Source organism: Cryptomeria japonica, chromosome 8, assembly GCF_030272615.1.
Source record: "Cryptomeria japonica chromosome 8, Sugi_1.0, whole genome shotgun sequence".
NCBI classification, from domain to species: Eukaryota; Viridiplantae; Streptophyta; class Pinopsida; order Cupressales; family Cupressaceae; genus Cryptomeria; species Cryptomeria japonica.
The window spans coordinates 39179556-39191223 of NC_081412.1; the positions used below are offsets into that span (position 1 = coordinate 39179556).

Consider the following 11668-nt stretch of genomic DNA (forward strand, 5'->3'; position numbering starts at 1 on the left):
CGTTATAAATATGTATGTCAAGTGTGGAAGTTTAGTGGATGCACGCGAATTGTTTGAACTTTGACCAAATGACTAAACGAGATGTCTTCTCATGGAATATCATAATTGCAGCGTTCAGAAGAAATGGATATACTCACGAGGCATTGACTCTCTTTAACCAAATGCAACAAACAGGCACCCAACCCGATCAGTTCACCCTTGCTAGCATTCTTCCAGCCTGTGCGAAAATAAGAGACGTGGAACGAGGCATGGAAATCCATCAAAACATTATGGAAATGGGAATTTTGTCAGATGTTGTTGCAAATGCCCTGTTGGACATGTATGCGAAATGTGGAAACATACACAAAGCACGTAAACTGTTTGAGAACATACCTAAAAAAATGTTGTGTTGTGGACTGCAATGATAGCAGGATATGCACAAATTGGAATTTATGACGAGGCTTTAAAGCTTTTCAAAGAAATGCCTCACAGAGATGTGATTTCATGGAATGTAATGATTGCAGGATATGCACAAAATGGGTTGGTTGAAAAGGCTTTAGAAACTTTTAAGCAAATGCAATTGGCAGGTGTAAAGCCCGTCCCCACAACCTTTGCCAGCATCCTCCCAGGATGCACGAAAACGGGAGCTTTGCAACAGGGAATGGCCATCCATCAAAGTATAATCGAGTGCGGATACTTGTCAGATGTTGTAATTGCAAGTGCCCTGGTAGACTTGTATGCAAAATGTAGAAGAATACACATGGCACATGAACTGTTTAACAAATTGCCGCAGAGAAATGTTGTTTCATGGAATGCGATGATAGGAGGATATGCACATAATGGGTTTTTCAAAAGGGCTTTGGAAACTTTTAAGCAAATGAAGTTGGAAGGTGTAAAGCCAGTCTCCACAACGTTTGCCAGTATCCTCCCAGCCTGCGCCAAAATGGGAGATGTGGAACAGGGCATGAATATTCATCAAAGTGCAATTGAAAGTGGATTTTTGTCAGATGTTATAGTTACGAGTGCCCTGGTAGACGTGTATGCAAAGTGTGGAAGTGTACATATAGCATATGATCTGTTTGACAAACTTCCTCAAAGAAATGTGATCTGATGGAATGCAATGATTGCAGGATATGCCCAAAATGGATTTGCTGAAAAGGCTTTGGAAACTTTTAAGCAAATGCAATTCGAAGTTGTAAATCCAGACTCCACAACTCTTGCTAGTACCCTTCCAGCCTGTGCCAAAATGGGAGCTTTGAAGCAGGGCAAGATCATCCATCAAATCATCATTGAAAGCGGGTTTTTGTCAGATATTGTAATCGTTAGTGCCCTGATAGAAATGTATGCAAAATGTGGAAGCATAGACATGGCACGTGAAATGTTTGAAAACATACCCCAAAGAAATGTGATCTCATGGAATGCTATGATCTCGGGCTATGCACAAAATGGCTTTTGCAAGGATGCTCTCAAACTCTTTGAACTAATGAAGCACTCTGGAACACACCCTGACCATGTAAGCTTCACGTGTGTTTTATTAGCATGCAGCCATGTAGGCTTAGTGGAAGAGGGTTGTAAATACTTTAACGCCATGGGTGACTCTTACTATATCACTCCTACAATTGATCATTATATGTGTGTGGTTGATTTCTTTGGTCGTGCTGGTTATCTTGAGGAAGCTTTAAACTTTATCATCAAAATGCCGGTTAAACCTGTGGTCGTTGTGTGGACATGCTTGCTTGGTGCCTGTAAAGCGCATAAGAATATTGGTTTAGGAGTATTCACTGCAACTCTTCTTTTCGATCTGGATCCTAAAAATGCTAGAACTTATGTTCTTCTTTCAAACATCTATGCAGATGCGAAACGACGGCACGAGGTTCAATTGGTAAGGAAATTGATGAAAGATAGAGGAATTAATAAGGTACCTGGATGTAGTTGGATTGAGGACCATAAGATGGTACATGTTTTCTGTGCAGGAGACAGATCACATCCACAGACAGATGAAATCTATGCAAAGTTGGAGAAATCATCTTGGGAGCTGAAGGCAGCAGGGTATGTTCCAGATTCAAAACATGTACTAAATGATGTGGAAGCGGAGGAAAAATAATTATTTCTTTACCACCATAGTGAAAAGTTAGCAATTGCATTTGGATTGATAAACACTCTCCCAGGAACAACTATTAGAATTGTCAAGAACCTTCGAGTATGTGTTGACTGTCACATTGCAACCAAGTTTATCTCCAAGATTGTTGGAAGACAAATTGTTGTGAGAGATGCTAACCGGTTCCATCATTTCAAACAAGGACAATGTTCCTGCGGAGATTACTGGTGATTCTAAAGGAAGCAATCCGTAACCATAGGCTTGTACTATAACGATGTGCACCTTGTCAGATCTGCAGTCATAAAGAATTGATGAGGTTTGATTTCCAGTTTCTAAGAAGTGCTATTTTCCAAGTATTTGGAAATGTAGACCATGCTTTTTTATTTATAAAATGAGATCTATAGTATGCAATGTGCTTTTCTTCCTAATACTGGTGGTGGTGAGAATGAGAAAATGGGAAAAAATGCAGGAGTAATGAAACCAGTATGACCAGATCCTTGGATAACAGAGTGAGAAGGATTATGATCAACACAATGCTTTGAGGTGATGCGGAGAGTATCTCTTAGATAGTTTTTTAACCTCCAAAATCTGGCATTCGTATGTTTCTTTTGTCTCGGTTGATTGTATTATTTTGGGACTGAATTACGCATTGTATATGAAATGTATATGTTCATGTAGATTTTGTATTTTAAGGTTCCTTCACATCCCTCCCTTTGTGTGAGAGTTAATATGTTTTGTGGATTAAAGTTTTCAATCATTTAATTTAAATTTATTGTTTTTAATTTAGAAATATATTATTAATATTACACACTGAAAAATAAAATCATCATTTTAATTTTTATAGATGTATAATGTCTGCAAAACTTTGCATAATAAAATTGATAGATTGATATTTAAGAGAAATGGATATTATTTCTATAAATAGAAGTAATATCATAACTTATATTCAATTTATATTTATGATATTAAATATTTGACATAATAAGATTCACAAATTGATATTAGTGAGAGAAGGATTCTAATTTAAAGAAAATAAAATAAGCGGTTGTTATGTCATTTAACTAAAATAAGCACTTGTTATCTCATTTGGGTCTAATAGGGACCATGGTCAACAATGGGAAGCACATGGTTTATTTGTAGATAAGGTTGTTTGAATAACACAAAAGTATTTGTTGTTACGCTATAAGTTGAAATTAAAGAATTCAAGAGGATGGAAACCTCGTACGAGGATTTAAAAAAAAACATGATTAAAAAAATGTCCATAAGAGTGAAAGAACACTACATCAATATATCAGCATGAGTCAAATTGGATACTTTTTTCTTGTACTAAAAACTCAATAAACATAAAAAAAAAATACATTGCACATGACAAGATATAAGTTCAAGATATTGTTAATCGATTACATAGCAAATATTAGTGAAACCTAAATCACAACTATAGTAAGTCTCTTCAATTTTTTTTGTTTAAATTTCAATTGCTTTTTATAATGATGATAATCAGTTCTGGTGTTTTTTAGGCTATATTAATTTGTAAGACCTATTAAATTGATTTTTCTCCTTGTACTCTCTTCTATCATTTTGATGATGGATTACAAAGTGTGGTCTGAAACATTGATGCACAAAAACTCACACAATCAAATCCAAAAGCATACATAGATAGACTAATGGATTTTGGAAATCTACTGACATTGAAATTCATTATTTTAAAAAATAAAACACTGAAAAATAGTTATTGTGAAGAATTAAAAAAACCAAACTTTAATTTTTTTTTCATTCAAATCTAAATTTGCTAAAGTTTTGATTAGAATGATTTGAGGTGAATTTTAGTTTTATAATCTAAAAATAAAATTCATTATGAAGTATCTACTATTTTTCAATATATTTAAATATAATCGTTATGTTAGAATAACTATTAAATTATATTTGGTAGGAAGAGGAGGGGTTGATTCTATTTTTTATTGTAAATGTCTCTTACATTTTATCCAAAAATCTTAAACATGGACTAAATATCTTACTGTAGATTTATAAAATGGTGATGGATGATACAAATCAATTTTAATATTTAGCTTCATCATTAAATTAAAACTCAATTATAAATTGATGTATTGCATATATAATAATTATTAGATAAAGGTAAGTAAAAATGATAGATGTAGTAGGTGATGTTCATGTCATCATCATTCCTATTTTCATGTGTTACTAGCTAGCTCTAAATGTGTCATGGTAGTTTAGATATATATTAGGTGTTTTCATTTCCATCATGACAATTGTGTGTCTAGTATGGGGATTGTGCATGTGTCATGAGAGTTTTTCAACTAAGTTTTTCTTAACAAAAATGGTATCTTTGTATTGAATACTTGGATCAACATTAATGGTAGAAAATGTTTTCTCTTCACATTTTGTAAGCAGTTGGGAGTCCTAGATGCCTAAAAGGACACTTCAACAATTATTATACGCACATAACTAATGTTTGAGCAGGGGACACGTTTAAGCTTAATGTTGTCCATCATGACAATCAAGCCTTGATTGTCAAATTTGATGTTTCTGATAACTTAATGATGAACGAATAGTACCAAATCAGTACTGAGAGGGGGGGTGAATAAGTACAGACAAAAACACAACCTTAAACCGGTTTGTCAGCAGACACTATGCACTGACAGACAAACAACAGCACTAGTCCTTCAACAAAGTTCAACTGGCAAAACCCAGTATAACTAAGACAAGCAAAGACCGGTTGACACTTATCTTCTTATATACTCTAACACTTCATTTCCATTTCACCCTAATGCATGAACAGGTAATCTACCATCAAAGATGTACATAACACTGCAAGATCAACATGCATCACCGCTTAACAGAAAACAATCATAACATCACATGAAGAAAACATCACACTTAACACATATATTTTTCACGTGGAAACCCAACTGGGAAAAACCACGGTGGGGATGAATACCCACAAGCTTGTTTTTGAACTCTTTAGAAGTTCGCTCTGTTAGGAGCCTTGTCCGGTTAAAGACAGATACAATAGGTTCTGTTAGGAACTGATCCTATTAGGGATCACCCGGTTAAGGGATGGATACAATACCCGGTTAAGGGTTAAAACCTGTTAAGGGTACCTTGTTAGAGGATTTCAAGAACTCAATAGCTAAAGGATATCAATGACTCAGTAGCTTTGAGTTACCCTGTTAAAGGATTTTCAACAAGCTGGTTAAGGCTACCCTGTTAGGGGATTTCACAACTGTTGAAGTGGTTAAAGATCAACAAGTATATCAATGACCTGATAATAGAACTCAATGCCAATGCTGATCCGCTTAAGCTCCTCTTCACCTTTTGCACCTACACTCTACAGATATAACTTCTCTCCTCTGGTCTAGCAAGAATCACATATCTCTTCTCTTAGATACACACACACAACTTTTGCCAACAACCTATGAAAGAATCACAACATCGACCTTATAGGACAACAAACAGTCGGTAGCATAAACCCTAAACCGTAAACCTGTTAGGTTAAGGATTTCAAATGGTTCAATCCTGACCATTGAGCATACTGCATTGAATGCAACAGTCATTCTCCATCATTTGTTTTCCATCAATTTCATGGTGGCTGATAACTCATCACACATTATCACCGTTTACAGACTTTGCACATTCCCGAGGTAGATAGGAACACTCTCCTTCATGCAAGATACTTCACGCGCACAAGGCTTACGTGGCAACACTATCTGTTCTTTGTTACCATGCTAACTTCATCACATAAAGTCACCAGTTGATCCACACAGGCTTGAAACACTCCAACCGGAAACCCTGAAGTTGAGACCACCAACCGGTAGTCATACATTGCTTCCATGTGCCGGTTCACCTTGATCAAGCACACCACTTCACTTTGGTACAAATACCGGTTCACAGTGTTATACCGATTCTTACATATGTCGATTCTCACCTCTTCAGTGTATTGACATCAATGACAAGGGTGTGTGCATAAAGATGGTGGTTAGAAAAGTGGACACCACCCAAAAAAAACTTGGAAAAACAAGCAACGTGTACGTGGTTTTAAAATATCAAATTCCTGCATACGCGCTTAGGTTTGTTCTTCCTGAGCCTAGAAAAGGTAGCGCGTATGTGCTGAGTTTAGGAAACTGAGCGCGTACGCGCTACGACTAGGAAAATTAGCGTTTATGCGCTGCTTATAGGAAAATGAGCGCGTACGCGCTACGACTAGGAAAATTAGCGTTTATGCGCTGCTTATAGGAAAATGAGCGCGTACGCGCTAATAATCCTAGTAAAACCGCGTACATAGTGCCTGATAAATTTTTTGTTATAAAAAAACTGGGTCCTCATTCACCCGAAAAGCGCATTTTTTACTTTGTTTTTTTCCCATTTCCTAACCTAAACCGTGAACGGGGTGCTAAATTTGTCCTCCAGGCTATGGATCAAGGTTAGTTTTTGTTTATTTTTGTCTTTCTTTCTGGTTTATGCAATTTGTTTTACATTTTGAATTTAATTTCATTAATTTTGATTAGGTTTTTTCATTTTTTGTTTCAAAAACCAGATTCTTCTAATCCAGAACAAGAACAACCAAATGCACCTCCTGTAAACCCACAAGAACAACCAAATGCACCTCCTAAAAACAGACAAGAACAACCCCCAATTCCTCCTTTTGATCGCACAGCCGAAACACAGGAAGAATTAATTAATCAGTTAGGGCAAAATACATCCAAAATCAATAGACTGATTGTAAAATTGAAAACTTCTGAACTTGACCGTCATCAATCCCTTGCCACTAGCCTAGAAACATTAGCTAGTGGTGCCATAGCTGTTTCCATAGAAATTACCAAATGGGGAAGCTTTAGGGATAGGTGTCGTCAATTCTATGCCAATGGGCTATCATACGATGGAGTTAAAAACAAAAATATTTCTAAACAACAAATATGTGCCCTTTTTGTTGACCCCAAAACTGGTCAGTCATTACCTCCTAATGCAAAGAGGTTTCCCATAAATTGGTGTACCAATGTGCAGATGAAGAATCTTTTTTGGCAGAGGTGGTGGATGGTCTTTGACAATCCACCTTGTAATAATTATGAGGTGCCATTATATTTTTTGAGAAAAATAGATTGTGAGTTTGTGCTCAATGTGCACCCAAATTATTTTGACATGAGAGAGTTTCATGGTAGAGGTGGTGGCTCTGCCCAAGATAGACCTGGAGCCCATAGGCGATTAGCCGTGGAGAGTCGTCGCCCCCTAGCACCCAAACCCAAGGTGCATCAGGTTGTCCCATTAGAGCTGAAAGAGTCGATGGAGCTACAGACTCTTCAGGGGACCACAACATTGACTGGTGCCATCATCCAGCATGGGACATCATTAGCACACCCTATTGTATTAGATGATGAGCCGTTAGAGGGCGACAGAGAGCCCATCGAGCATATGTGTGTCAGTTGCTCGGGGATAGATGATGCAGCCGGTGCAGATGGATACTCATATCATCTATGCATGATTTGCGGTTGTAGATGTCAGGCTCACATGGTTGAGGATGTCACGCTAACAGATGAGTTGATGGACATGGTGTTTGCCCATGAGCCACAGACATAGGTTTGTTGATTTGAATTCATAACATTTTATTTATCAGTCACTTTAATTTTGTAATTACATAAATGAATTTTCATATATACATCGATTTAAATTGAGACAAATAATATGCATTTCAGGATGTAGCAGTGGTATCCCATACACCTCCCCCAGTTACCACAGCTGCAACTTCGACGCCTGAGGTATAAATTTTGTAACATGTTAAAATAGAATAGTACACTTTGAATTCAAAAAAATACAAGATATACTAACTATCTTTAATGCTTGGTCTAATTTCTGGTTTGTAGGTGTTGACAGGGGACGAAATGTCCCAAATTGATGACATCACGCTGTCGATGATTGATTTTGGCCTACAAGGCTATACGGTATCATATTTTGTACAACTCTTTTTATGTATTGTTTTGATGGAATATGCAAGTCATTTCATTTTAGATTTTTAAAATTATGTTTAATTTATTATTTGTACTAATATCTCATGTTAATTTTATGTTTTTAGGGCACCCCCTCTGCGTCTAGGGCTCGTTCGAAGAAAAAGAATATCTCGAAGACGCCAAAACGTGTGAAGAAGGTAATTGAACTCATTTTTAATTATACAATTGTTTGAAAATGTTGGAATCAAGTATTAGTTGGGGTTTGTAGACTGATTAGTGTTTTTTTGTCTATTTTACATGTACAACGGCCATTGAGCTTTGTGGATATGTTGAATGCACTTGATTTGCCCGCAAATCAAGAGAGGGCGGAGGTATGTATCTCTACTTTATTTTCTTGATTTCATGATTATATGCACGTGTACATGTGAACTTGTGATATATTATAATCTTATATTTTTTTCATACAAGAAATATCCATACCTATTTCGTCAATGGTGAACCCTCCTCCTTGCACTGTGTTATCCTCGATTTTAGTTTGGCCAAAATCATGAGGTAACCCTATGAAACTGGTCTGTTTCGTACCTTATGGTCTTCGGGAGAGCTTAATCAACTTGGTCGGTTAGTTCGTTTCGTTCTTCACTTTTCATTTTTGTTATTTTTCCTTGCTTTCTACATTTGCATTTTAACCTGCAGATCAGACTTTAAAGTCTGAACTGCAGGGGTCTTGGTAAATAACTACACTTCGGACTTTAAAGTCCGAAGTGTATTTGAGTTTTGTTGTAGTCAGCAGTTCGGACTTTAAAGTCCGAATTGCATTTAGTTTTGACTGTAGTTCAGACTTTAAAGTCCGAACTGCTGTTTGCTCAAGATTGCAGTTCGGACTTTAAAGTCCGAACTGCAGTTAGTTTTGGATTGCAGTTTGGACTTTAAACTCCGAACTGCATTTGATTTTTATGTTAGTTGCATGTCGGGTTTTAAAGTCTGACATGCAAGTGCCCCTAGGTTACATGTCGGACTTTAAAATCTAACATGCAATTGCGAATTTATTAATTAGCATTTATTGCTAATTAGGGTTTTCTTAAAAGCTTTTTTTAAATTTAATTTAATGCATTTTGGTTTTCATTGTGCTCCATTTTCCTCTTCCGCGCACCCTCTTCTACTTCTGCTCATCGTGTTTCGGATTTCCCTTGCGCGACTGTCGGATCTTTTTCATCGGCAAATTGGAAGAGGTAAGTTCTTTGGTTTTCGGGTTTTCATTTCGCCTCTATTTGCCTGTTTTCATTTTTTCCTCCTTTTCTTTTCATTTTTGTTTGTTCTTCGGATTTTAATCTGGAGGGCAATCGGATTTTGAAGTCTGATCGCCTCCTTAGATCCAAAGTGCAATCGGACTTCAAAATCCGATTGCCCTCTGGATACCCTTATCTTCTGTGCACCCCAGACTTCAAAGTCCGGTGTGCAAGCGAAGAGTTGTCCCTCCGCATATCGGATTTTAAAGTCTGATATGCGGCATGTTAACCTTTGCATATTGGACTTTAAAATCCGATATGCAGAGGGGTAGGGGTTGACATGTCGGGTTTTAAAACCTGACATGTCAACCAGTTTCTTTCCTTCTAAAAATAGCACATCGGAGTTTAAACTCCGATGTGCTGATTGTAAGTTTTTCCTGCACATCAGGTTTTAAACTCCGATGTGCAAGTTGTTTTTTCCATATTGCACATCGAAGTTTAAACTCCTATGTCCTATTACCCTATCCCAAGTCTGCACATCGGGTTTTAAACTCCGATGTGCATGTTTTGTTTGTTAAGAAGCAGATCAGACTTTTTTGTCCTTGGCCTGTTTTGAGTCCCGTTTTTTGATCCGTTTGAGAAAAATTGACTTTTGATAATGATGAAAGGCTAATCATCAGTATTGAATGCAGTCATTTTACACGAATGTCAAAGAAGCCCAAGTCTTCCTGAGGACAACCTTCTCCGAGTAAAGCATCATCAAAGAAGATGAAATACAAGTACGACAGGTACTTGAATATGTACCCTGAGAGTTTAGTGGATTCTAACATTAAAGAGATCAGGGACACTGAAATTGGCCACGTTGACATTCAAGAATTTCTTGATCGGGTTCAGAAGGCTCCTGCACAGCTGACCAGTTTGATCAAATCCGAACTGCATAAGTATGCATCCTTCCCAGTTGTGGCTCATGATCTTGAATTTGTATTAGCAGTGGCTGATCATTTCGATCCAAGAACAAGACAGGTAAGGGATGATGATCAAAAGGTCATAATGACTTTAGACAGCTTATTTGTCAATAGCATCTTCAAAGGCTCATTGGCAGAAGAAGTGGCTGACATTTCTCAAGAGAGTGCTCAAGAGTACTATGAGAAACATGAAGATAAATGCAAGAAGGTAATCAATACTGTTTATCTTTCAACTGCTAGATCCTCCCTCACTTCCCGGTGGCCTAAGTCTTTTCACAGGAGTGATTTTAATGAAGAATATAATGACATGGTCACCATGTTATCCAGAGTGAGGGGATTAAAAGACTCATTATTTCCAAAGCTGGATGATTTACTATATGAATATAATCAGAAAGGGAGCTGCCAAAATTGATTGGGGAGAAAAAATCAGTGATGCACTTTGCGCCCAACTGAAAGAGGTCAAGGTAACACTAAAGTTTTATATGACCTCATACCTGGTTTACGCAGCTGCCTCTATGAGGCAATATCCAGGCTTGTCAACTAAGGGGGACAAAAGAATAGTGCCTGTTTGGGAATACTATGATCAACTCACTATCAAAAATCAAGGTAATCATTACAGGAGGGTTAATGATGCTTTCTTTGTTGTTTGGAAGTGCATTTTTGATAAAAGCCTGTATAAGAGAAGAATATCAGAGGCCGCTTACAGCAGGGTTTCCCACTTTGGTTGTGTCTTCCTTCAATTCCCCACATTCACCTATATACGGATTGGATGCTTCTCAGGCGAGCCCTTTATTCTTCCAAGGTTTTCTTTAGATAAAATTATCCTTATGGAGCTGTGCAGACAATTGATTAGTGTGCATGAGAAACAATCACAAGCGCACAAGACTGGGCTGAAATTCCCAGAGTCAATTGGTAGGTATTCCATGCTAACCAACCCCAAAGCCAAAAATATGGAGGAGGAGATGCAGTGGAATACCATGCAAAGATTCAAAGCCCGAACCGATTTTGATTTTTGGGGCATAAAGAGAAAGCTCAAAAGGACATACACTCATGTCTATAGGTTTGAAGATGTTTAGGCAGACTGTCAGGATGAGGAGGAGATAAGGAGGATGGACTTCAACTGCCTTACTTTGGAACAAATTGAGAATCTAGATCTTGCTAAAATCCCAATGACTATGGAAGACACAGATGACATAGTAGATCCTATTTACTATGAAAAGAAGATTGCTGAATCCCCACTTCCACTTGTGCAATGGTCAAAGAAGGAAAGTAAGTCCATTACTCAAAGGATCTCTCCTATTATAGCAAACACCAATGCTTGGTTGCTAAAGAATCATCTCAGGATGAAACAGTTTCCCACCAGTTCTGGAGATGATGACAACAATGATGGTCCATTGGGCAAGACAGTGACAGCTGAAACTAGAACCAAGAACAGGGTAGACT

The 11668-nt window shown here is 37.4% G+C and overlaps 1 protein-coding gene across 1 annotated transcript; it reads left to right on the forward strand.

Moving 5' to 3' along the window:
* Positions 1–1099: 1099 nt before the first annotated feature.
* LOC131857499 (putative pentatricopeptide repeat-containing protein At3g49142) lies at positions 1100–2083 on the forward strand. Its single transcript, XM_059210149.1, has one exon. The coding sequence runs from the start codon at positions 1100–1102 to the stop codon at positions 2081–2083; it is 984 nt and encodes a 327-aa protein (XP_059066132.1).
* The last annotated feature ends 9585 nt before the right edge of the window (positions 2084–11668 follow it).